At 40.9% G+C, this 27,858-nt stretch overlaps 1 protein-coding gene across 3 annotated transcripts; it reads left to right on the forward strand.

The window, feature by feature from the left end:
• Positions 1–6,891: 6,891 nt before the first annotated feature.
• p4ha1b (prolyl 4-hydroxylase, alpha polypeptide I b) lies at positions 6,892–27,769 on the forward strand. Of its 3 annotated transcripts, XM_049600401.1 has the most exons (16): positions 6,892–7,173; positions 12,488–12,570; positions 14,330–14,426; positions 14,568–14,719; positions 15,533–15,670; positions 15,881–16,120; positions 17,925–18,142; positions 18,244–18,420; positions 19,523–19,593; positions 20,369–20,434; positions 22,198–22,297; positions 22,440–22,493; positions 22,583–22,648; positions 23,736–23,804; positions 25,150–25,246; positions 25,384–27,769. In XM_049600401.1, the coding sequence occupies exons 1-16, from the start codon at positions 7,160–7,162 to the stop codon at positions 25,452–25,454; spliced, it is 1,713 nt and encodes a 570-aa protein (XP_049456358.1). In that variant the 5' UTR covers positions 6,892–7,159; the 3' UTR covers positions 25,455–27,769. The 3 variants fall into 3 exon arrangements, with proteins under 3 accessions (XP_049456358.1, XP_049456357.1, XP_049456356.1); XM_049600400.1 differs by lacking the exon at positions 19,523–19,593 and having other exon boundaries at positions 20,364–20,434; XM_049600399.1 differs by lacking the exon at positions 20,369–20,434 and having other exon boundaries at positions 6,893–7,173.
• The last annotated feature ends 89 nt before the right edge of the window (positions 27,770–27,858 follow it).

The following is a 27,858-nucleotide window of genomic DNA, read 5'->3' on the forward strand; positions in this document are numbered from 1 at the left end:
ACTATACTTTCTGATGATGAGAGAGTAAACCCCAGGCTGTTTCTTTCCCAGCTTTGACACCTGTTTGTGACATTCCTGACATGTTTGCCCCCCAGCTCTATGTCCCCCACCCCGCCTCTGTCTGGGCCAGTGTAGCTGCACAGAACATCATGGCATTATTGAGAGCAAGAGCCACATGGCTGCATGAATGAGGGGCTGCTTAAGCAAACATGAGGCTGAGAGGGTGTGCACTCTGGAGCAGCATGGGCCCCTGATTGATCCAGAATACTATAGCAACAGGCCTGTGAGATGCAGAGCACTTTCTGTTAGCTCTGGGAGTCATTAAAGGCTGGAAAAGCATGAAAAAAGACACTGACAATGAAGTGGAAGATGTTAACTAATCATGGTTACATATGCCATGTAAGCACGCTGACATATGTATACATACTGTGCATACAATAGACTGTATGGTGTGTACACTGATATATGTGCACAGGTGTAGATTTTGGAGGAGTTTAGCGGTGGGGAGTGCAGAGGAGAAGTCCCTCTCAATATTTAGAACATGTGCATTTGTAATACATGTGCAGAAAAGGCACAAATTAGTGCATGAAGCTTCACTGGAATGCAGGTTTGATGCTCAAAATATTCTGTCGGAGCACGCCCAAACCCCCAGTGTTGAAACAAAACTCACGCCCTTGCATATGTGTTCATTTATTCTTCACAGACCTCTTACAAAATGTAGACCATGTTTAAGCTCACTCAGGAGCACAGCAGGGGGCAGTGATACTCTCCTCTGATGATGGCAGACATTTACAGTACAAAGCTTTGACCACACAGTATCTTTTATTTTCCAAAATAAGCCAGTTTAATATATGTATCATATAAGGGCTACAGTATGACACATCTTACACTTCCTAATAGAAATGAGAAAGAATATAGAGTGGAAAATATAAATAACTTTAACAGAACACAGCACCACACAATGGACACATTTAAAATGACAACACGAGGTGTATGTACTGTGTAGTCTTTGTCATATAAAAAGGCATCGGCAGGAGCAGTATATTGCATAAGATAAGCTGCACTGAGTTTAATTAAGTTTGTTTGGCTAACATATGACCAAACAGAGAAATTCAACAATGGATGAGCATCAAAGGCTGTGATTGAGGAAGGTGATGAGTGTCAACTGAAGGGCACTGCACAACATACAATAAGGTTTCAAACTTCAATATTTCAGTGAGACAACCGGGATGATGTTAAAATCTTTTGCATTAACGGGAAGGTTAAATGTTAAGTGGACACTGGAAGTTGTACAGTGTTTATTATGTTTTTGAGACAGTAATAGGTTGTTATAATGGATGGATGTGTTCTTTGAAAGTTTGTGGAGCCAGTTTTAATTTGAAGGATGCCTTCACTTGGTGTATATTCTCTGCTAACATCAACTGGTTTTGTCTTTGCTTTAACTGATTTACACCTCCTGCCCTGAACCCTGAACAGTTGGCTAAAAAGAAAAGTAAGAAACTATGATGGCAAACAAAGAATATGAGTTATTAATTCAATGTATTAACGTGGTAACCCCAGAATTATATTTGCTCTTGCTGAGGTTTATTAACCATTTATACAGTGTTGGGAAGGTTACTTATGAAGTGTAATAGGTTACAGACTACAAGTTACCCTGTTAATAATAAGTAATGTTACTATTTTAGTTACTTTCATCAAATTAATGTAACTTCTTACATTTGATTGTTTTTCGATTACTTTCTTAACACATTTTTTAAACTGGGCAATCAAGCTGAAAAATGTAGAAAAAGAAGACATTCCTGCACGGCAAAAAGATGCAAAGCAACAGAAATAATGTCATAATCTACATATCCATCCAAAGGTCTGCAGCCAGTATCTTTACTTGGACTAGAAAACATGACCACATCACACCAATCCTGGCCTCCCTACTGGTTACCTGTTGTTTTTAGAATTGATTTTAAGATTTTATTGATTACTTAAAGCCCTGAGAGGCCTTGTCCCAAGTTCTATAACAGATCTTTTATTGCCCTATGTACCTTCTCGCACGCTGAGATCCTCAGATGCATCGTTTCTTCTTGTTCTGAGGTCTAGATGAATTTACAAAGGTGGCAGAGCCTTTGCAGTCAGAGCTCCTCGACTTTGGAGCGACCTGCCTGAGGAGATCAGGGCTTTTTTGTGTAGTCAGTTTATATTGCTTTATCTTGTTTATTTGCTATGGTTTCATAAAGCACTTTGTAACTGTGTTTAGGTGCTGTATAAATAAAGATTATTACTATTTTATTAACTTTTTACAGAATATATATATTCAGATATAACCCCTTTGTAATCACCAACATTTTTGTCAGGAACAGATTACATTTCTTATAGTTATGTAGCCCCATTACATGTTACTCCCCCAAATTGTTGTCCATAAAGGCATTGAACTGATGTCTTATGGTGTCCTGTTACATGTACTGCTTCATGCATCCTGCCTTATTCGTTCTTTCTTCTTTTTACTAAATACTGCAGGACTCTGTGTATGGTTTTGAGAGAAACTCAGAGCCTTTTGCTCACCAAATTACCATAAACACTGAATCTATTGGTTGTAATTTGGATGAAGTAGGACTTCTATCCAGGTCTCCCCTCCTTCACCTGTCACAGCCAGCTACTGTACCATGTGGCCCTCTAGAGCACTCGATCGTCTCCTTGACTACCAGCTTAATTCAAGGCAAGGCTGAAGTTTGTCACATTATCTCTTTGTGTCTTGGTGTAGCATGTTCTTCTGATGAAGGGCGGGTGGGAACAGCTGATGCATCTGCCAGATGAATTAAACGAAATGGGCGCAGTTCTGTCCAGGTAAGACTTCTGCTGTTTTTTAAAAATCAGAGCACTGGTGAATCATCATAAGTTAGTTTTGTGTTAAGTCTCCTATGTTGTTGTTGCATTACTGCTTTGAAATTGCAGTTCTTCTGTGAGCATGTGTCTGTGTTCGTGTCAGAGTGAATAATAGTTGTAGAGTGGCCCCCAGAGAGCCTGTCAACACATACCAAACAGAGAGCAGCATCTGTGACAGAGAGGTCAACAGCACTGACAGTGGCCATTCTTCCACCATACCTACTCAGAATAAAGGTAAAGGGAGTATTTTTACTTCTAGCACAACTAACACAACTACACACGTGCAGATACATTATATTCTTTTTCAGTGTGTGAGCCAGAGGAGGCGCTCGTTCCTACTCTTCCAGTGACAGCTTTGGTGGAGAGAGGCTATATCACCCCACAACAAGTGTACAACCTGCTGAGTGCAGAGGAAGGCCAGCCTGCCCTGTATGATCCTTTCTATATTCTCATCTTGGACTGCCGCAGCGCAGAGAGGTGGGTGCTGCATGAACGGCAATCCATTAACAGCACAGTCTGGTCTCAAAGGTTACCAGTTTCGAATCATCACATCTATCTCAACAAAGACTTGGTTTCTATTTAGCTGTAAAGTGATCTCAAAAATAATGTGGCATCTGGCCTACCTGAGGCACAGTTTTTGGGACAACTAGATGATTTAAAGGACGGGGTTTGGTGACATTTTTCTTAATTAAAAGATGGAAACTAACAGTTAATTGATCCTACTAACCAGTGTTGTCCAAGTATCAAAAGCCTGAAATGCTAAAACTTATTCCACTGTGCCATATGGTTGCTTGTTGTCCATCAAAGAGTCACACTGTTGCACTGTTCAACATGGCCCCCAGGAAGTGGTCCAAACTTTGAAGCAAATTGTCTAAGACACAGTAGAATTTGCAGGCCTATGCAGATTACTACATACATATACATCTGGCTCCCTCACGTTATGCCCCAAAAGCTCGCTACTTCCAGCTAAACTGAAGGTCGTCAGCTTGGCCATCGGAAGTCAGCCACCGTGCTGGTGAAATCTCTAATGCACTTGCTTTATGGGCTTAATGATGCAGAAGTTCGGGGTAATTTCGCTCCCTAACTTTTCTGTCTTCATGCACCACTGAGCAACATTCATGGCAATGCTGTATCCAGTTCTCTTTAGATTTCCATGAGTTTTGTTGTGTTTTTCTATCTTGTGTTGTCGTCTCGTGTTGTGATTATTTGTTTTTTATATTTTTGGTTTCTTTTTACTTAGCCTATAATAATGTATTATGTATAATACTGGAGCAACCTTTTGTGCTTTCGTCATGCTGTGTCCATGAATCCTGTGTGTTTAAAAAAGCTCAATAAAAAAAAAAAAGAAAAAAGAAAAAAAGAAAAAGTTCATTTTGAGTCAATGCTACATCAACCATCCTGCTCCTGGAGATACTCAGTAGAGCACCAAATGCTGAAAATTATGCACGATTGACGTCTGTTAAACACTTGCTACAAACTACAGTACCCAGCTGTTTCAGAAAATTCGTTAGCCTTTTCTGTTATTTTCATAAGTTAAAGCTACCCAATCTTTCTAACTTCAGGAAAAACAAATGGGCTTGGGGCCAAAGACAAGCTATGATTTTAGTCTTTCCTTGGAATTTTTGGGAAGTAAGAAAACATTATAGAACAAAGCCTGCCTCCACCTTTAAAAGATCTATCTGCTACAGAATTACATTGTGCAAAGTAACTGCTGCAGTTATGATACGTAATCTATGTGCATATTATCAATGTGTGTGTTAGGTACAAGGATAGCCACTTGGTGACAGCGCGGGCCGCTGTGACGGTGATCCACCCTGTGCTGGGCTGTCTCATCAGCTGTATAGAGCTGCAGAAGTATTCTATAATACTGCTGTATGCGGAAGAGGGATGCAGCCCAGGTCAGTACACCACATTCAGACCCTACCAACAGGGTGACATTTTAGGATTTTACTGAATAGTCATAACAAATTGAAATACATTTGGTGATTCCTTAAGTCCTCTATTATCAGGTCGAATTTTCAATTTGTCAGTTACTTTGTTTCATGACCTATGTCGCCTTGGTCTCCACAATACTCTGCCCTAATTACCAAATGCTAACAGGCTAAGATGCTGTCCTTAGCATGGTAAATATATCTGCTAAACATCAGCATGTTAGCATTTCCACTGTGCGTATGTTGACCTTAGCACCACTGTGCCTGATTACAGCCTCACAGAGCCTCTGGTGTGGCTGTAGACTTAGTGTTGTTGACATCTATCTTGCTATCTGCGCTGATTTCTTCTCTCTGTCTGTGTTTTGTCGCTGTGATTGTTTCTGTGTCTCTGTGTCAATTTCAGTTGGCAGTGTGAAGGCCAGGACAGACTCCCCTGAGCTCCAGCGCTGTTTCTTCCAGCTCAGTGGTTTAGGAATGGACCCTGTCATCCTGCTGGGGGGATTCTCCGCCTTCCATGCCCTCTACCCTTTCCTCTGCACACAACGTATGGTCCTGCTGGAACCTGAGCGCCACACTCTCACCATCTACCCCTCAGAGATCCTGGAAGATGCCCTCTACCAGGGCTCTGCCTCCCAGGCCTCTGACTACCGCATCATCAAGAATCTACACATCACGCATGTGGTCAATGCCACTGCCAACTGCCCTGATGCCTTCCCCAACACACTGTGCTACCTGAGGCTGTGTCTGAGTGATGACGCCCAGCAGGACCTGGTGGAGGCACTGCCGCTGGCATCCAGGTTCATCAACTCAGCCCTGATGGCTGAGCCGGCCGGCCGCGTTCTGGTCCACTGTAGCACAGGCAGGAGCCGCAGCTCAGCTCTAACGCTGGCCTTCCTCATGGAGCATCGACGCTGGTCGCTGCTTCATGCCCTGCGCTGGTTGAAGGAGAGGAGGGCGTGCACGGCACCCAACGTGAACTTCCTTCGTCAGCTGCTGACCTATGAGGAGCTGCTGTTTGGGAGCAGACTCACCTCCCTAAACGACATCCGCAGATGACTGTTTGGAAAAGAAAAGAAACATACACTGGATTATTATTTTTTTGTACAGTTCACATTGAGAAAACATCTAAATGAGCTTAGACTGAACAAACAGAAGTGGACTTTGGACTGCAAGAAGGACTCAGAGACTTGAAAGGAGTATTTCTCCCACAAGTTTAACATTAATTTTGCTTCACTGTCAAACCACAATCACACTGTGTTTATTACGCTGCTCCTCAGTAACGACAATAATCATGCAGATAATTAATTTAATGACTTATTCTGACTCAGTATGACATAATCCCTGTTATGATATGTTGCTTGATGATAGTTGCTAGAACATACACATTAATAAATAGTATTTTACATTAGAAAGTTTTCTTTTCTTCAGTTGTATTCCATGAGGTGACGATTCTGCAGCATAGTGTGGAAAAGTATTTAAAAAACTGAACGGAGGCTTGCATATAGCCAGTGTTTATAACAGACATATACAATCCTGTAGTGTTTACGCAGGGCATGCCATTGAGATACAGTTAGCTGAGATTTGTTGCACGCATTGCCATCACTCTTTCTGCCATCTCTCTCTTACACACACTCACACACACACACTTAGCTCCACCCTGTTGAACTCAGTTGCATGCAGCTGGAATTCCCTCCCTCCAGTCACAGTTTTTGGTTGGGAGGAAGGAATTTTCTGGAGAGTGGGAGAAGGAGGAAGAGGAGGCTGCAGGTGAAAATGGTGAAAATGAGTGTTGGGCCATGTTAGAGGTTGCACAACTACACAGGACACCGGTTTGAATTGAGATGTTGAATCCAGGGTGCACATGCCTGTATGTCAATGAAAATATATTACAGCAGAGCATGAGCCAAAACAGAGGGAAACACATCTGAGTTTTGGAGCACAGTTTCAACACGTGGCAATGGGGTGACGTTAGCTGGTACACACACACGCACACGCACACACACACACACACACACACACACTTTTTTTTTCACCTCAAAACCCCAAATACTCATCTACGGCTGTGTCTCCACGGGTCAAGACAACTTAGACACCTCCCATAGCAGTTTCCGAACGCCAGCCCCCAAAGTCTCCAGCAGCAGCAGACTTTATGCATGTGAGCTTCTGCACGTAGCATCCAGACTTTTAAGAATCCAGCCCTTACCACCAGATGGCCAACAGTGCGCTGAAACATCCCAGATAGGACGAGCCACCAGACTGCGTGTTCATCTCCTCACCGTTAGCTGCACCGGGTCCGGGCTGAGCTGAGACTCTAAGAGGACCGAACAAGCGGGGGGACACATTTCTGCTGCAGGATGTACTCGTTTAGGTAAATATTAACTCCTGAAGCTGATAAGATGGCTAAAACCAAACCTTTGCAGCCTTTTCAGGTCGTTAACATGTCAACTTAGAGTTGTGAAGTCACCGTGTTTTCTGATTTCAGCTGGGACCAACAGACAACGTTCCATACGCTAACGGTTATTCCTCTAAAGTTAGGTTAGCTTGCTAAGCTAGCTAAAACTAGCTAACCTGACTGAAACTTTGATTTTTATGATGTATCTAAGCAGCAGAAAAGAATATAACAAGAGTGAACTGATTAAAAGGGAGTAATATTAGCAAAAGCCACATTAAAAGTCGAAATAAGCGAGAAAAGAAAACCGAGCCTGAGTTTTACCTTATTGAACTATTAGCGTCAGTGTTATGGCATTCCAGTGCAATGCAGCGTGGGATGCTGCCGCTGCCTCCACTCAGCTGTACAATACATTCCCACAATAACAGCACAGTATGCACAATTTAAATTAGTTAACACATTATGTGCACTAACAGGCACACAGTGAACCATCTCACACACTTATGTGAGTCTACACTATCAGGCTGTTTGGGGATAAAAGCTAACATCAAATGGAAACTTTTATTTTTACGTTACATTCCTGTTGGTTAGCCAGTTAGCTAAATTAGTCTGGGAGTAATCAAACAACACCTGTGGACTTTTAAGAATTAAAAGCCCCCCTGCTGTGCTGTCAGTGACTTTGCAGGGGTTACTTTGGGGTTATTCGTGGTGAAATGAGTCAGACTCCATAGCGTAGTGTTCAGTCCTCATGAGTTTCCCCAGTGGGGAGGGGCGAAGACGTGGCAGTCCTCTTCCATCCACATCCTGTGTTATCTGACTCCTCACACACACTCCCTGTAAAACTTGGAGAAGACAGTTGGGATGAAGGCAATTCCTCTGCAAGGAAGCCACTTAAATGTAACACAGATTGAGAAGAATAGGCTAATATTTGTTCAAAACATTATAATAACAACTGTAATAATAATAGCTTTATTTGTGTAGTACTGTTTGTACAGTAGGTGCAACTCAAATTGCTTTACATACTAAAATGACAAACAACAGATACAAAACAGTAAGATAAAGTAAATAAGATACACATACACAACCACACACTCACACAGACACATGCACACACATATAAAAAAATCAGGTACTAATACTAATTAATTACCAATTACCAATAAATTAATACTAATTAATTTAATAAAAGCTTCATAAATGCAAGTCTAAAAAGAGAGGTTTTCAGATTTTGTTTGTCAGTTGAATCAGAGTCTGACCTTCTCTGTAAGGATGTTCCAGAGATGAGGGCCGGTGACACATGATGCAACATCACTGTACTTTTTAGTTATACTCTGGGGGCATGTAGTAGAGCAGAGGTAGAGGAGCTGAAGGATCTGGAAGGTATGTATTTGGCCAGCATATCAGATGTCAAATAATCAGGAGCTAGTCCATTAAGAGATTAAAAAAACTGTAAGCAAAATGATTTCTACAATGAATAGGGAGCTGTTCAATGTTTTTGGATTTTGGATCATTTGAAGTTTCTTTAAGCCTTTGAAACCTGAGCTAATTGGCTTGATTTCTTTTAAAAACATGGGAAAAGGCAATGAACAACAAAAGAAGAAGTGACTCAAAAAATTAGCAAGGAATGAGTAAAAAGAGAAAATTGTAAACAAGACAATTTGTCAAAAAAGAGACAAGGAAATGATCTGGAGAGAGTGCTTAAACCCTATAATATTTTGGTAACATAATTTTAAAATGTAATAATTATAATAATTATTAATACAATTTTTCCCTAGCTTTTTTCCCCCTATTTTTTTTTTTAAAAATGTTTTTTTGCACTTTGTGGGACATTTCTCACCATGTTGCTCAATGCCCTTTTTCCTTGTTTTTGAAATAAATTGTGCCAATTTGCTCAGGGTTCAAAGGTGAAAATACTTAAGAAAGGCGTCTCAAAGCAGCACAAGAAAAGTGATGTGCTCCAACTTTCAAAGGGTTAAAGATTTCTTTGAGAGTCTGGAGAAGAAGGCATTGCAGTAGTCACGTCTGCTTGAGATAAAAGCATGAACAAGTTTTTCGGTGTCTTCTTTAAATGAAAGAGAGTGCATACTGGCAAAATTACTGAGATGGGAAACTGCATTTTTGGTGACGTTTCTCACCTTCGGTCACAGATCACAATCAAAAATAACACCAGTGATTTTTATTTCATGCTTTAGTGACTGCAGTGAGGTTGTAATTATTAAAAGGGTCTTAATGTGTAAATAGCACTGCAGGGAACTACACTGCTTGTATATAAAATAGCATACAGTACAGTGATGGAAAATATTGCAAAGTCATGATGACAAAGCATACATTAATGGTTTCATAAATAATTTTTGATGGTCACTAACTGTTTCCTGAGGCCACTGTGGATAAATGTTTATGTCATGACAACAATTGGGTAATTTTTCATACCTTCTTTGGGTAAGAAAAAGAATATAGGAAGGTATGTACCAACAGCAGCCTGAAGTTTCACTACTACAATGCAGTATTTTGTTGTATTGAAGGGGTTAAGCTTTTCCTCCTCCTCCTTCTATCGATGAATCTAATTTGAAAGTAACTGGTTCAGTCCTGGTCTCAGGGGTTTGCCGAAAGTAATTTTAGGCAAAACAGGAAATAGTTGAAGCGTCAGAAAAACAGTAAAAACTCCTGGAATGCAGTAGACATCACAACTCATTATTTACCAGTGTTGTTTGAGGACAGAGACAGACTCATCCCTGCAAGAGAGAGCATTGTGATAACTCTTCTCACAGTTAACACAAGGCTGTGAGGTTAAAAAAACAGGAGTCTCCTAATGAACATGTCTGAACAGAATGCAGCCCAATTTGCACATAGTTTGAGAGGTCAGCAAACAATGCAAATTTCTGCAAAGCAGTTTAGCATCTCACGTGACTGGCAGGTTAAATGCTACATGGCCATCAGGCATTCTTGGAGTCTTCACAGTCACGTACAAGCATGCATGCACGTGAACACTCTCACTGCCACTCACAGTCATTTGTGGCATGGCACATAGATCCAAATTATAACTGTTATACTTGACGCTTTAATCTTGACATTGCTCTTCTACAATATTATAACAAGAGAGACACAGTAGCTGTTAACCCTGTCATTACAGTAATTATATTCTATTGAGTTTTTATCCTGGAAATCCAAGTGGCAGAGGCACAATCATGGTATCTTAGTCTAAGTGGCACCACAGATTCTGGATATGCTGTCGTAGCAGTTAGGGATAATGGTAATTTGCATCTTGCCTCAGAGTTTCACTTAAACGTACTTTAATTTAATGTAATTTAATTCTGCTTTAATACGCAGGGCTCTGACAGATTTTTTTCCTTCCTGCCTTCCTGCCTGCTGCTGACCTGAATTGAAAAGTCATATGAAGTCATTCGTTTATTTTCACTCAAGGCTTGACTTTGTGGCGAGACTGAAACCTGCCTGAGCCTGTTGTCTGCTTTCACTGAAAGACTTTAGAAATCTGATGCATATTTTATCCATGGCCTTTACTTTGGCACCCATCTTATGTGTGTAAATATATTTTTATATGCATATATTGCAAGCATGAAGGTGTGTGCGCTTTTTTTAAATTGGTTCATGTGTGTGCAAGTGCGCATGTAATGGGTATTTACAGTGGTACTGCTGTTATTGTACTTGACACCTTCTGTGTTTGTCCATTATTAAAAAAAACAAACTGGGGACATTCATGTCAGAGGCCAGAGTCAGAGATTGAAGTATTTTTGAGCATTAGCAGCTCACTGTTAGATTTAGCTTCATGTCATTACTATACTTACTTTTAAAAACCTCTTAATCTTCATATATTGTCCTTGATACAAGTATTCAAATGAAAGGCACCAGAGTAGTGTGAGAATTTGTCTGTTATCGTCCCTATCATGAGTGTCATTTATCTTCGTTATGTCTGACCCAAGGAGAGTCTCAACACAGTACAAAATAGATAATCCATTAAAACACCCAAAGGTCATACTTTACTAATCTCTGCTTTATTAGTAACAAGCCAGGTTTTCCTTCTCACTTAACATCCCTTACAAGAGGGAATTAATACTGAAATCTGTAAGCGCCACTTCTGACTTGTGTTGGATAATTTTGGATTCTGTTGGAATCATTTCTTTCCACCGCCTTCCTCCAAGTCCACTTCCTGTGTTGGAAGCACGTTATCACACAGTGTGCTGCACAGACTTTGGTTAAGCTTTCGGGATATTTCTAATCCCATTTGTTCATCAGTTTGTTAACAGGATATCTCAAACATGTGCCAGCACGCATAAATTAAGTTTTAGGGGAAGTTAGGCCAAAGAACAAGGATATACTTGTGTGGATCCAGGAAATTTTAAAAGCAAAATTCTCACACTTGTATCCAGATGCAGATTTAGAATTAATATGAATCAGTGTGCTTTATTGGTATAATGATAATAGTCTTAGCAGCAGCATTGACACTTGCCTGCACATTTTTTTCCTGCCTGTCTGTGCTCTCTTCTAATTTCTGCCTGTTTGGGTAGATCACAGTGCCACTCCTCACAGTAGCTATGTAGCAGCTATGGCTGTGCCAACTCCAAAGCCAAACCGGACACAGTGTCACCAACCACAGACTTATATTTGGCTTTGTGTGGTAGCTGGGAGGCTGCACTTCTAAAAGGATTAAAGACATTCTCCAAGACTTTTAGTTCAAGGTTCAATACTCTTTCACATTTTCTCACTTACCCCTTACCCACTTACTATCTTTGGTAATATTTAACCATGCAGATAGTTCTCCTAGGTTTTGAGATCTGTCGATACTTCTGCTCACTCAATGGCACCACCTCTCCAGAAATAATGCCCCAGTTACTCCAGACAATCCACAGGTCTTGCTGCCATCAGTTTTTATTGGGAACTATTTTCGGTCGAAGAAAAACAAAAATTTCCACAGGAGGTCTGTGGATTGTCCGGTCTTAAATGGTGCTAACAACTAGGTTTTGAATTCAGTAGGAGCGGCACTGGAACGAGCAGACGAACATTATGATAAATCAGGGAGGTTTAGGACGACGGGGGAAGAACTATTAGATGAGTTTTAAGGTCAAGAATTGTTGGATGAAGCTCACTGAAAATGAGCTAAAATAATCAAGACAGTAAATGGCTAGAACTTGAAATATCTGGCCAATTTTAGATATGTTATGGATGGATACCTGACATCCAACAGAAACTGTGACGTTAGATATACGTACTCAGCCGAGTGTACACTTTGATTTTCAAGTTAATGGACTGAACAATGATTTTCTCACTCTTTCTTCAGGATGGAGCTGCCCTGTTGTTGTTTATTGTTGCTGAGTTGTCTGCAGTCACTCTCGGCCAGCTCTGAGTTCTTCACCTCCATAGGTAAAGCTATCAAGCAACATATGGTGCTTACTTTAGAAATATGGCTCCCTCTTCTGACTTGTGCTGTACCACCCATATGGAAGCAAAGGATTTCACACATACAGTGCCCTCCAAAAGTATTGGAACAGTGAGGCCAATTCCTTTATTTTTGTTGTAGACTGAAAATACTTGGGTTTGACATCAAAAGATGAATATGGGACACAACTTAGAAGATAGCACCTTTTGTTTGAACCCACCCGTTTTTCATGAGAGCAAAAGTATTGGAACATGTCACTGACAGGTGTGTTTTGTTGCCCAGGTGTTTCCCAATTACACTGATTATTCAAACAATAAATAGCACTGAATGTCTGAGCTCAGTTTCAGATTGGGTACGATAGATTTTGCCTGTGCAGACTGCATTTAGAGGTGGAACCAACATGAAAACCAGAGAGCTGTCTATGGGTGAAAAAGAAGCAATTGTGAATCTGAGAGAAGATGGACAATCAATCAGAGCCATTGCACAAACATTGGCCATAGCCAGTACAACCATTTGGAATGTCCTGAAGAAGAAAGAAACCACTGGTGTACTAAGCAACAGACGTCGAACAGGTAGACCAAGGAAAACATCAGCAGTTGATGACAGAAACATTGTGAGAGCTGTAAAGAAAGACCCTAAAACAACTGTTAGTGACATCAGCAACAACCTCCAGAGGGCAGGAGTGAAGGTATCACAATCTGCTGTTAGAAGACTTCATGAACAAAAGTACAGAGGCTACACCAGAAGATGCAAACCACTCATTAGCAAGAAGAATAGGAAGGCCAGGCTGGAATTTGCCAAAAGGTACAGAGATGAGCCTCAAAAATTCTGGAAAAAAGTTTTATGGACTGATGAGACAAAGATTAACTTTTTCCAAAGTGACGGAAAGGTGAAAGTTTGGAAAAAGAAAGGATCTGCTCATGATCCCAAACATACAAGCTCATCTGTGAAACACGGTGGAGGTAATGTCATGGCTTGGGCTTGCATGGCTTCTTCTGGGACGGAAAATGAACTCAGAAGTCTACAGAAACATTTTGTCTGCTAATTTAAAGAAAGATGCAACCAAACTGATTGGGAGATCCTTCATCATGCAGCAAGATAACGACCCAAAACACACTGCCAAAACAACAAAGGAGTTCATAAGGGGCAAGAAGTGGAAGGTTTTAAACTGGCCAAGTCAGTCTCCAGACTTAAACCCAATAGAGCATGCATTTTACCTGCTGAAGAGGAGACTGAAGGGAGTAACCCCCCAAAACAAACAACAACTGAAAGAGGCTGCGGTGAAAGCCTGGAAAAGCATCACAAAAGAAGAATGCAAAAGTTTGGTGATGTCAATGGGTCACAGGCTTGATGCAGTTATTGAAAGCAAAGGATTTGCAACTAAATATTAAGTCTCATTCACTTTAATCTATTTTAAGTTTATATGTTCCAATACTTTTGCTCACCTAAAAATTTTGTGTTCCATTACAAATAATGCTATCTTCTAAGTTGTTTATCAGATCCAGATGTAAATACCTGGAAATAAAAGTTGAAATGTTGATCTCTTGTCTCATATTCATCTTTTGATGTCAAACCCAAATGTTTTCAGTCTACAACAAAAGTAAACGAATTGGACTCACTGTTCCAATACTTTTGGAGGGCACTGTATGTGGGACCCTGTATTGATCTGGTGAGATTAGTGATGCCTTTTTATTTTGGTATTTTAGTATTGATGATGATGTGTTTCTGATTTGTACTCCTCAGGCCAGATGACAGATCTGTTGTACACAGAAAAAGACCTCGTCACCTCTCTAAAGGACTACATCAGAGCAGAGGAGAACAAGCTTGAGCAGGTCAAACGGTGAGTTTGTGTCCAAGTGCACAAAAAATTGTGCACTTAACGGACACACACCTCTTAACATATCTGATCAATAATCTACTACTGCTCATGGATTCAGTTGTAAGCAATGTATCTAACTCTGTACTACCATCCTTGTGATAGGTGGGCTGATAAGTTGGATTCGTTGTCCAACACAGCCGTACAGGACCCTGAAGGCTTCCTGGGACACCCTGTCAACGCCTTCAAACTGATGAAGAGGCTGAACACAGAGTGGGGAGACCTGGAGAGCCTTGTACTCAAGGACACTACTGATGGTACAAATAAAGCAGACCTGGTTCAAATAATAACTTAAGTGTCAACAGTTTAGAAAAATCACAGGAAAGTGTGGTTAGCATATATTTAGCAGTGATCTTAATATTTTCATAAAAAACCCAAAACATGTCAAATAATATGCGAAATACGTTACTTGAATAACTAATTTAAGATCTATTGCTGGGTGACCGTTGAAACATCACCAGTATCACGTGACACAGTATCACGTGACACACATTGCTGTATGGAACTAGTTCTAATGTGCGAGCAAACACGAGCAGTTTACTTATCCACAAATGTCGAGGAAGTGCATGTTAAGTACTTTATGGCTTTCGAATGACAGATGTAATGCATAGAGGGGGAATAGTGATGTGATCCAGGGCTTGCTATACATTTCCTGGTATTGGTTGGTCATGAAACTGCCTAATTAGTGCAGCAGAGTGTCTTTAGAGTTGGGTGTTCTGTTTGACATTTGAAAGACACGTATCATTAATCCAGGGAAAGCTGTATATGTTTGCTTGTTTAGACTAATAGTCTGCTGCTCATTCATGCTTAATGTATTTTAGTGAAATCAAGTACCTCAATTAGTTACTGTAATTTGAGTTATGAAGGTAAAAAAGAGCATTACTCACTCTTTTTTGCCACGTCTGGCTTAATAGAACTATAATTCTCTCAAGAAAGATCAAAGTGACTCCATGCAGTCTGGCTGACCATTAGGAGAGAGTATTTATTGTCCACTTGTCTATTTGTTATGTATCACATATATAATCATCCTACTATATCTTTCTCTGTCCTCTCCTGTCCACCTCTCTCAGGATTTATTTCCAACCTGACCATCCAGAGACAGTACTTCCCTACAGATGAGGACCAGACCGGGGCGGCTAAAGCTCTCCTCCGGTTACAAGACACTTACAGACTGGATGCCAACACCATCTCTACAGGAAACCTACCTGGTAAGGTCCTTAAATCTGTGCATACCACATCTACCTCGCACAAATCAGCATAAAAATTAACAGCAAAACAGACTAAGTGTCCTGAAAGTCACAGTAAACAGCTGGTGATGAGGGGATATAGGGTTTTCCTTGGTTTTTGTGTAATTGACATCATACATGAGATGGTTATGTGTTCCTTTATGTTCTCTTTCTGTGTCCTCATCTTAATAGGAGTGAAACACAAGAGCAGTATGACAGTGGAGGACTGTTACGAGCTGGGGAAAATCGCCTACACTGATGTCGATTACTACCACACAGAGCTGTGGATGGCCCAGGCCCTGAAACAGCTCGATCAGGGAGAGGAGTCCACTATCGATAAGGTGACAGTGATCGACTACCTCAGCTACGCCATCTACCAGCAGGGGGAGATAGAGCGAGCCCTGGAGTACACCAAGAGGCTGCTTGAACTTGGTCAGTCCCTCCACACTGTGAAGTATTTCTCCCCTTTTAAAAAGTATACCGGGAGGCATGTTGTGCAATGTGTAGTGACAGTATCACTTTGGATTGTAAAATTTTGACTCAAGGTAGATAATGTCGCATAAACATAAGATAGATTAGACTGATGTACTTTTCTTATCAGTTTTGTCCCAGACCTGCACAGATTCTAGGTTTTATTTTATTTTAGACAAGACTGTAAGAATGCGGAGGGAGCCTTAACTTACAGAGATATTACTAAGAAAGAAAAGCACATTAAGATTGGTCCTCAAAATTGTCTGAATTAAGTCAGTGAGTAAGTTGCATAAATTAAGCAGAGAACCACTCCAAACCACACAGTCGTTACCAGTCCAAGCTAAAACATCCAAGCCACTACAAGTCTGTGACAATATGTTGGTTTTACCACCTACAGTTAGATACTGGTGGGATTAAATTCTCACAAAAATTTGTTATGGTTGTTAGTAGATTTGGCAATAGTCAAAACAGTCTTCTGTGCAGAACCTTCAGAGATGTGAATATAATTTATTAGCAATGTTTGTAGAAATCTTCATGCCATTTGTCTACTTATATTATTGATTTGTTAGTAGTGATTTAATGGTAATCAGAGAGGACTTTGTGTATACGTTTTATTCACTTGACGAGGAATAATTGTAGAACTCTCTGACCTGCCAATTAGACCACAACAATAGCCCTTTCTTCACAAAGAGCCTGCAGTACTGCCACAAACGAAGACCCTAAATTACACCCTTTGCTTTCGTACACAGAACCAAACAATGCTGCCATAATGGTGCCCAAGTGTGTGATTTCAGATAGCATGTCAGTGTTCCAGAAGCATACCAGCGTTGGCCTCAAGTGTGATGTACAACATAAGCATCGGACATTGCTTTTTAAATAATTACAATGGCATAACATGGCAATAATAATGATTTACTATCCCTGTTATATGGCAGTCGATCTCGTCATCTCTTCAGGAGTTTAGGAGCTCTTGGACCTCATTGTCTCCCCAATATGCGGGCATTTTCGGTTGCTATTCTTCTGCTTTGAGTTAGCTGCTAACTGCTGTTAGCTGCTTTTTAAATCTCAAACACAACGTCAAAATGTCACTTCTGTCCTGTCCTGCCAGTCCACACTTCTTACATAGATATTGATTTGGCTTTGTTATTACTTCTACTGCCAGCTCAAAGGTGAAACAACAATCTCCCCCATCGCATGTTCATGTCTTTTATACAGCACAAAGAGGCAGAATAACGGCGCAACATTCACTCCTTGAATGGGCGGTTTAAAAGAGGGCAGTGTTGCAACAACAAGTTTTAGGATTTGGGATTAACCCAATTGATGGTACAGTTGACAAGTTGGTGATTGTTGCGATTTGATTCATTTATTGTAATGCTAATAAGAAGGATGTCCTTTTCAGTGACCTATGGGTGTTGACTTGTCCATTATTTGCATTTGTTCTTGTTAAATACTCTTGATAATAGATGCTGCAATACATTTCACACCATTTAACTGGGAACAATGTTCTGATGAAGCCTTGGTGGTGACCTTGATATGCCACGTTTTCCTTGAAATGGGCCCCTAAATTAATTTGTCCTGTTTGCACGTATTGTTTCCGAGAAGTGTATAAGGTCAGACAGAATAAATAGCATACAATTATGTCGTGTTGGAAGCAGAGTTATTTTGATTGCAGGGCGTGTGATATTCTTAGGTGACATTGCTGCAGCCGTCACTATTTGTAATCACCACTATTATTTCTGTTGGCCTCTCATTTTCCCATGTTTAGACCCAGAGCACCAGCGTGCAAAGGGCAACCTGAAGTACTTTGAGTTCCAGTTGGAGAAGCAGAAAAAGGCTGAGAAGGACGAACCTAAAAAAGAGAAGGAGCGAGTGAAAAGAGAGCCGAGTAAAAAGAAGTCGTCGTCCAATAAGAAGATGACCGTACCGCATCTCCCAGAGAGGAAGAAGTATGAGATGCTTTGTCGTGGGGAGGGCATCAGAATGGTGAGGAAGACTATAAGTTACACAAGTACACAATTTCCAACTTAATAAATACACATCAACTTCAACTCCTTTGTTCCCTGCTTTTCTTTTCTCTCAATCAGACCCCCCGCAGGCAGAGCCGGCTGTTCTGCCGTTACTATGACAACAATCGCAACCCCATGTATGTGCTGGGACCTGTCAAACAGCAAGATGAGTGGGACCGCCCCTACATCGTCCGCTACTTGGACATCATCAGTGACAGTGAAATGGAGAGGATCAAGCAACTGGCAAAGCCACGAGTAAGAGATTCTCAGTATTTTCAGTGTCACAGACATGTAATAGCGTCGAGTCCATATGATGCATGTATGAAGCTATATTAGTCACTTTACAGGTAAGTGTGATCTAGTAAGAACTAGTCTGACTCACTGGATGTAAACTGGTTATAAGCCTGCCATTGGGCCACTGATTTCAACCGGCATTCTCCCTTTTACCCTGCTATCTGCGTGTTACCGTTTGGAAATCCCCTTCCTTCACCACAGGAAACAAACACCATCCTTCAAGCTAAAAACGTACTTGCTGAAAATGGCATGTTCAAAGAAGAGATTTGGATCATGAAACAAGGCATGCTTGTTTTTTCTTGCAGTGAATTGTTGTAAAGATCCCCAACGAATAAAACAACTCTCTTGCAAGACTCTTGCAAGATGTTGATCTGTTTCCCTTCATGGCCAGTTGAAGTTGATTTGCCACATCTTTTAGCTCTGGCAGTGGCACGCGCCAGTGACATTGACTTTACTAATGTACCAATCCGTTCCAGATGAGCAATTGAGCTTTTGTGATGTCATCGTAATAATGTTCTGCTAGAGCCACATACAGCCAGCAAATGATCTGGGGTTTTAAGGGATCCAGTGAGGTCCTCCAGAGCTTAAGTTTAGTCATGCTTCACCTCTAGGGCACCGATTATCAAATTATATTTGTCTTTTTTAATCAGTTAAAGTCAAGTCACACAGTAACATCGCCTACCCATGTGCAAATGTTCCACCAAAACAAATCCACCTCCGACACTATTTTGTGAGAGCACCGTCGCTGCATCCTGGGCTTAGTGCCGCACGACGACTGTGATTGGTTCAATGAAGCAAGAGCACGCCAGAGCATTTTTTCCCCTATAGCAGAAAGATAATCGGTGATTACAGACCTGACACAGCGCTGTGGAGATAGGTCTGGTTAGTAGGAACATTCATCAGGCTTTTCCAGTTTCTGTTATGTGCTTTAGTTTGTTGAGGGGTGGGACGTCAAAGCTGTGAGGCTGGTTGATGTGATTCTGCTAGTTAGTTAGCACACAGACACACACATCTTTGTGCCTGTGTGTCTGTGTGTGGGTAAATCATGTCCCTGGCTTCACAGCTTCGCAGGGCCACCATCTCCAACCCCATCACAGGAGTGCTGGAGACAGCGTCGTACCGGATCAGCAAAAGGTAAGGCATAGCCAGGAGCCGCAAAGAGCGGAGGATGTAGGAGAGAGCTGAGAGGGAGAAAGAGAGATTTTCTCCTCCTTTTTTCCCCTCAATACCTCATCCCATTTCTCCTCTGCACTCCCATCCGTATCACTCCATTTCTCCACCCTTCCAAAGCTTAAAGGCTCTTGAGCTAAAGCAGAGGATCCAACTGAGAATGATCAAAGCTTTAAAAGCATATGAAACATTTGTAGACTACTATTACTCTGCAAAGCATGTTCTTAAGAAATATATTATCTCACGGTGCATTCACCACTGACAGAAATTAAAGAAAAAATAAAAAAGATTGCATTCTTAGAGCTAATTGATATTAATTTATTTGGAAATGAAGATCACTTGTTTTTTGAGAATCTGTTGTGGATACGTTTCTGCACAGGAGTCTGCTACAGAAAGGGGAAAAATGTGTTGCTTTTTCTGCTAGTACACATTAACATAGTTGCTTTGTGTGAGTCAGGAGGTGTATTGGAGGCAGTCATTGATTCCTCACTGGTAAATCTTATTTTGACATGGAAATTTGGTTCTTAGCATTGCCTCGTGGAACACTCTCTTGGCTCCTTTTAAGAATAACATTGACAGCTAGTGACCAGATCTGCCTTTCTTTTCTCTCCCTCTTCCCTCCTCTTACTTTCCACTTGTCCTCTTGTGCGCACTACACTCCATCATCCTGTTTTTCCTTTATTCATCTGCTTTTCCTCGACCTCCGTGTCCTTGTGCTGCGGGAACTACTGTAGTTAAGGCGAGCCACGGTGCATGACCCCCTAACTGGGAAACTTACCACGGCCCAGTACAGAGTCTCCAAGAGGTAAGGGGCCAAAGGTTACCAGGAGGGCTGCATTGCGTCCTCCTCCATCCTTCTCTTTATCTTTATCTCTGTGCTCTGGCTGAAAGACATATTGAGCCCTGCATCCAGTTAACACCAAGGAAAAAACGAAAATGTTAAGCTGCATCTGGAAAACCAACACTAGAGGATTTGGTTTAGGTAACAGATATCTGCCAGGAAATCAAATTGAGCTTAAACCAAACTAAAGAATCCTCTGTTGTTGTTTTTGGTGGAGATGAAATTTTCGTTGTTCTTTCAGTTTGCCCAGTAATTTAGGAATTTTCATGGAACTGTGCAGTTGTGACAGATGTTTTCTTTTCCCCCGACCATCCTTCCCAGGCTATTTGAGATCCTGAACGCTGAATCCCTATGCCCCATTGCGCTTTACGGGAATGAATTTGTAATACAATATGAGCTCACTACAGCTGCTGTGCTTCAGTCCTTAACTAACATATCGACAAGAGACTTCCAGGGCCTGAGTCTGGATGTGCATGCTTAAAAACATAAAAAGAGGTATGCTGCTAACATGTTGAAAGAGAGATTGTTCTCCTGTGAATGTTGAAGTTAAGAAAGTGTCACCCTGTAGTTAGAATCATTGCTCTACTTCAATACATTTCCCGTTGTACGTTAGACTTTAAACATCCCACCCTTAAAAATAGCAGGCTTAGCAGACCACCAAAAACCCCGAGTTTCTTTGGTTTTACTGTTCTTGGTAATTAATGTTTGGGTGCGTGTGCATGTGGGCACAAGGGTGTGGTGTGTCTTTGATGTTTTTCTATGTGTACGTGTTAGCCAGCATGCATTTCCAGAGTCAGTTAACATTAAGTGACAGAGGGAACAGATGGATAAACTCGAAGAGTTTGACCGCTCACTGAACTGGCTGCAAGACACATCAGGAAAAAATTTGTTGGCTCGCAGCATCCCTTCAAAAATGTAACTTATTATTATTACAAACTCTTAATAAAAAAAAGCTGACTCATATCACTGTCTTTCTCAAAGTGAATCTGCAGGACATTTCAGAAGCATGTCTTTGAGACTAGCAGGAGTAATCTCAGTTTTTTTTTTAAAAAAATTCCCCAAATTTGAGAGTGTGTTGAGAGCAGATACTGGAATTTGTCTTTGTCTGTCACGTCAAATATCTTTATATAAGTTGTCTTTAATTCTATCATAAAATTATGTGTGGCTTGACAGCCTTTTAATGTGGCTTTGTAATGTGTAAAACAGAAAAAAATGGCAGTTTAAATTTAACATTGTGGTCTGCGGAGCTGCAGTTGTGTCATGTTTTAATATTTCACAAGAAAGAGTGCAGGCTCGGTCAAGAGCTTGTTTTATCAGAGGCCTTCTCTTAGACTGGGGTGTGTGAGTGAGTATGAAAGGCAGGTTGTGTGAGGGAAGTCAAATCCACGAAAATATTTTGCCGTAGTCCTTAACCAAACTCCTGTGCAAAAAAACTCCTGTGTTTTTGGCACACGCAGTTTGAATTCAGAGCAACCCTGTACCCTGAGCTGATTGGAGATTCTGAATCTTGGGCCGTATCCTATTTTCCTCATACCTCCACTTCCCTTTCCTGTCATCTGATTGTAATGCCAGACTTCAGTTTCTTCTTGAGCCTTTTCAGCACGTCTTTCAGTTGCCTGTTTCAAAGTCTTTACTACCACCTAGTGGACAAATATATGCCTCACTGACATACTGTTTAAGTGTCCCTCGGCCTTCTCAATTGTTTTGCTTTTCCTCCTGCGTTCCAGTGCTTGGCTCACAGGCTATGAAGATCCAATGATTGACAAGATCAACCAGAGAATCGAAGATCTCACAGGACTGGAAATGGACACAGCAGAAGAGCTGCAGGTAAAGAGTTCAGTAGTTGAAGGCTGTCAACATTCAACACAGCTTTTTCTTCTTTGATTCTGCTCTTTTTTTTTTTACAAGGCAAAACCTCACTGAAACATCTTAGTTCTTATATACATGTACTGTTTGTTTATTTAAATAGGTTGCAAACTATGGTGTTGGAGGTCAGTACGAGCCTCACTTTGACTTTGGAAGGGTAAGATCCTTTGTTATTCATATCTATATATGAACAGTGGTGTTAATATGGCAGGGGATGAAACCTGACATTGATTTCTCTCTCCACAGAAAGATGAGCCAGATGCCTTTAAAGAGCTGGGCACTGGCAACCGCATAGCAACATGGCTCTTCTACGTGAGTAAACTCTTCCTAAATACACCCTTAAGACCAGTGATGTAAATGTAAGATTAAACCCAACACTGTGGCCAAACTATCTTAAACGTTACGTTTCAACAGTGTCAGAAATGCTACTTAGGGCCATATGCAGAATGTTATTTTAAACTCCAGTCAACATTTTAATGTCAAGACACTGACTTTCTTATGATGAATTATGTGTATTAAATGAAATAATGATGTAATGGTTCAGCCATAAAAACATGATGTCACAAGTCATTTCTCTCACAAAAAAACAATAACCTTCATGAGGTGTTTGAACAAGCAGAAGCAGACAACATCCTGTCATAGAGTGGGAAATAAAAAGTTTGATTGACTTTTACTACACTACTGTGGTACTTAACTAAATGCCTGTCCTAGTACAGATAAGTAAATCACAAAAAATATTTACATGTATGTCCATTTTAACAGTATGTGGGACATAAACAGCATAGATGAGAAAAGATGCAGCCACAATTAATTTGTAAGCCAGCATAACTGGTAAAAAAAAAAAAAAAAAAAAATCAGATGGTTATCTGAGGGCTGGTTTTAACAAAATGAGGTCTAACCAGGTGGGGCAGTGAACTGTCTCACCCCACATGTTGCACAGTGAAGTTACATATAAACTGAGCAGTGTCATACTTACCAAAGAAATGTGTGATGAAGCTCACCATAAATTTTTATCTTTGGTTTTGCTCATGGTGACAGCCCGGTATTATAAATTAAGGATGGTGTCATCTCTGATTACAGGCTGTGCCAGTGTGCAAAGTCTTTGCTGTCACAAACTAACATCTGAGTTAAAGTAGGATTTGCTACGGTGATGGAATAAGGAGGGTTTTACATTTGCTGGAAGGAGGAAAGACAAAGATACCACAAGTAATATTTTCTTTAAACTGAGCCACAAAATACAATTTCAATATTGATGAGAATCAGTTCAGTAATTAAATGGATTATAACCATGCAGGAAGCAATAAATGTAAGCTTCCAAAAATATATTAGGTAACACTACTGCATTATTTGATTTCATAGTTAAAGACTAAACTATTTCTCCTCTCTGTCTCTGTTGTAGATGACTGATGTAGCAGCAGGTGGAGCCACAGTATTCCCAGATGTTGGTGCAGCAGTTTGGCCACAGAAGGTAAGCGCTTATGTTCCACCACTTCTTGCAGTACATTATTACTGACTCAGTATCTGTGTCTGAATTGGTCATATTATATCGCTAAATGAAAAGCTGTGACAAATTCACAGGAAATTTTGTTTTGAAGTAAAGAACACGCTAAAAATATTAATTTACAACAAAACAAAATTGTGCAAATGCTGTGAATGAATGCTGTTCCCCACTCGTTGATAAACAGAACCAATTAGTTATGTCTGTCTCGCACTCTGAATCCCATAATCGAGCAACATTAAAGTGCAAAACAGGACCAGTTTCTTTAATTTCAGCCCTGTTTCCACCAAACACTTTCAGTATGGTATCTCAGGAACCAAAAGTAACCCTTCAGACATGGTACCTAGACCCTAGGGTTTCCACTGCAAACAGTACTCTTAAGTATGTGTGGGGTTGTTGTCCCCCACTGCTCCGTCCAGCACTCACTGTATTTCCTCAGCACCGGTGACACAGATGGAAGTCTGCACCTCATTTATCGTCCACAGAACGAGGCTGCACGCTGTCATTTTCAGAACAAAATAAAAAAGGCAGCAGTGACAGTCTCCATGGGGTATTTAAAAATAGCAGGTTTGTGCATTCAGTTCTTCTCAGGCAAGCTCGGGGGTTTAGTGTTGCTGTAGCACGCAGGAACAATGCCCGCGACATTTTTTTTTCTCAGAGTGAGGATCTGAATATATGCCATTCACATAACCTGGTCGAAATTAATATATATTAACACTTGAAGAGTAACTGACAACTAAAAAGTGTATGTCATATAAAAACTAAAGTAATGGTCAGAGTTGTCGCAGTGAAATTTAAGGTGTTCTGATGGATTCATGTCGTCAACTCATGCATTGAGTAACATTACAAGTTAACGTTACACCTTAAAAGGTGCCAGCAGTCGGCCCAGTGAATTAAGCTTTTTTCTGCAACTCCAGCTGCTGTGAGAGGCAGCAAAACATTCTTTCATTTTGTAGTTACAGTTTACTGATAAAACTCTCCACGGTATGAACAGTGGTTACATGAGCCTCAAAAGCAGCCACAACTCAGCCCTGAGCAGAGTGACTGTCCGCTATTGGCCAATCAACAGAGTTCACAGTGTTCACAACTCCACCTTTTAGTACCAGATCTGTGTGCTAGGTGCCCCAACAGAGGGGGGGCCAAAAATGGGGACGGTACGGAACAGTTCCATTGGTACCATCCACAACTTTTCACAGTGGAAAAAGAAAAGAAGTGTACTGAACTGAACTGAACCATACTGCTCAGTGGAAACAGGGCTTCCTGGAGTGTGCGTAACATTGCTAACCTGTGCTGCCTGTTGTTTGTGTGTCTCCAGGGCAGTGCAGTGTTCTGGTACAATCTGTTTCCCAGCGGGGAGGGAGACTACAGCACCCGACATGCAGCGTGTCCAGTGCTGGTCGGCAACAAATGGGGTGAGCTCATCTTTGTCTGGTTCCCTGTAAAACCATCTATAAAGACATGAGTACACATCTTTTATGAGACCAAAGTATTTGCGTAAGAGAATGTTCACTGTTAAAGCAATTTAGTTAAGTTTTCTTTGTGTTTTTAGTATCAAACAAATGGATCCATGAACGAGGCCAGGAGTGGCGGCGACCTTGTAGCCTAAATGAGACGGATTAATGGCAAATGGAAACCTCCTCTTCACCTTCCTGGCTCTCTATCTCCTTCCTTGTGAACCACCCAGGGCCAGAAAACACGGTTGCAGATCACAGATGATACATATGGATACATGGCTCACTCGTTGTCTTCAAACACTCCAGTTCCTCTCCAGCTGTTACGCTCTGAGCCCAGATATTGTTTGGGTTAATGTTGAGCCCCTGGACAGTATTAGCATCGCTGTGACAGATAACATGTTCTTAAGATTGTCGGATGGTTTGGAGAAACACTCGTGCCCTTTTTCACTCCCGTGTGGTTGTCTTTGCACTCTGTATGAACTTTAGCTCTGTGGTGAGGTTATCCGTCAGTGGTGACCGTAGGGACCAGCTTCCTCCCTGTCTGTCTGAAACTTAAAGTTACACTTTAAGTTTTTAAGAGGCCTGTCTGATTCATTGTATTCCTTTCATTTTATTAACAGAGCAACTGGGCGTGTGGTTTTTAGAAAATGAAAGGATTTTAACAATGGAAATCAGCAGGGCTGTACATTATTTGTTCTTAAATTTCCATGCACCACTTTCAAAACAGTTTGTTTTTCTTCAACTGGCTTGTTATTCACTGAATTTCTCTCTTTTCCTTCTTTTACAATCCCTGTTTCCAGTAACTTCCATTTAAAGCCAAAGTAAGTGCTCTGTGGAAAGAATGAAAAACTCAGCAAAATGGTCAAACTCCAAAAAAAAAAAAAAAAAAAAAAAAAACTGACCACAATCCACACTCTTCATTCCCTGTAAGCTGTGCAACTGATCAGAGCTGATTTAAGTTGCACGGCTAGATCTATGCAGTGCATTTCAACACATCACATTCCATGATTGTCTGCTTCAAAGCCTGGTGTGTGTTTTTAACTCATCTGAATGGGCACACTATGAGATAGATTTGTTGTACTTGAACACAAGGTGTTTACAAATGCATGGGCACACTTAAAGGAACAGTGTATAAGATTTAGGGGGATTTAGTGGCATCTAGTGGTGAGGATTGTAAATTGTAACCAGCCGAAACTGCTCCTGGTTAGAATTCCTTCAGTGTGTATTGTTGAGGAGGTTTATAGCAGGAGCCGAATTATCCACAGAGGTCTCTTCCTCTGATTTAAACCGATAAAAACACAGAATAATGCAGTTTCAGGTTAAGGGGCTGCTGACTACAGCGGCAGTGAAAACGTGAGTGGCTCTGTCTGGAGCATGTGTTCGGTTTGTCTGCTCTGGGCTACTGTAGAAACATGGCAATCTCTGTGGATGAGGACCCGCTCCCTGTGTAGATATAAACAGCTCATTTTAAGGTCCCAAAGCACAATAATTTTTAACTTTCAGGTGATTATTCACTAAAGAAAACATACTTATTAGGGCTGTCAAGCTATTAATCATTTACATCAGTTTTTGCTCTCAAAGTATTTAAAAAATGTCACTGAATTTTGGCAGATGTGTCATAGTAAAGCTGCTGGAATTTGGACACAATATTGTCCCCCTGTCCTTTACTAAAACTGGTCTGCAAGGGAGTTATTTAGTTGGTCATAGGTAGACTTACTCAGTTTGCGTCTCAACGCCTGGTTGAGTGTGACTTGACGAGGCTGGCTGCTAGTGCTAGCATCAGAGGCTGTGCTAGCTCGGAGCGCTTTGAGTTTAGGTGATATTTTAGGCCTGAGGCGTTTTTTAGATATAAATGTTTCATTCATGGGACCAAGCAGTGTGGTCTCGTCTGCCTCCATCATGTGACAGAAGCACTGTGGCCTTCAGTGACACACAGGGTCAAAGGGCACCATGGAACACGATTAATCAGCGTTAATTTCTTTTTTTTTGTGATTAATTGAAATTAACGCACTATGTTGACAGCCCTAATACTTACTGTATTATATTCCATTTCTGCCAATATGTCCCCCTAAATCCTAAACACTGTACGTTTAACACCTGGACACAAACATGGTCACACACACTCCAATGCTGCCTATAATTTACGTTGTGTTCATCCTGATTGTCTCAGTGTTTTGTAATGACCGTTTAGTTGTTAAGTTAAACAACAAAGGAACAACAGTTTATTTTTTTCTAGGAAAAGGAGGAGTGGGCTGGACACACCACACTGTGCCATGACCGGTTTAAAACCCAGTTTTTAAACAGAGTGAATGATTCTTGATTTTTAAGGACGCCCAGTGCTTATTCAGTGTGAGAATATGTGGGTTTTCCAAGGAAGAAATATTTTATTTATATGTCCCAAGCCTGTTTTGTGATGTTTTTGTCTTAAATGATTTTTTTCTATAATAAAAACTGTTTTATTGATCTCAAGTTAACGCACTATCCTGCTGTCTGCCTCTGTGTGTGTGTGTGTGGGTGTGGGTGTGGGTGGGTGGGTGGGTGGGTGATGGGGATTTTTTAGGGGAAGGTAT

The sequence above is a fragment of the Epinephelus fuscoguttatus genome, linkage group LG16, assembly GCF_011397635.1.
Source record: "Epinephelus fuscoguttatus linkage group LG16, E.fuscoguttatus.final_Chr_v1".
In the NCBI taxonomy this organism is placed as follows: domain Eukaryota; kingdom Metazoa; phylum Chordata; class Actinopteri; order Perciformes; family Serranidae; genus Epinephelus; species Epinephelus fuscoguttatus.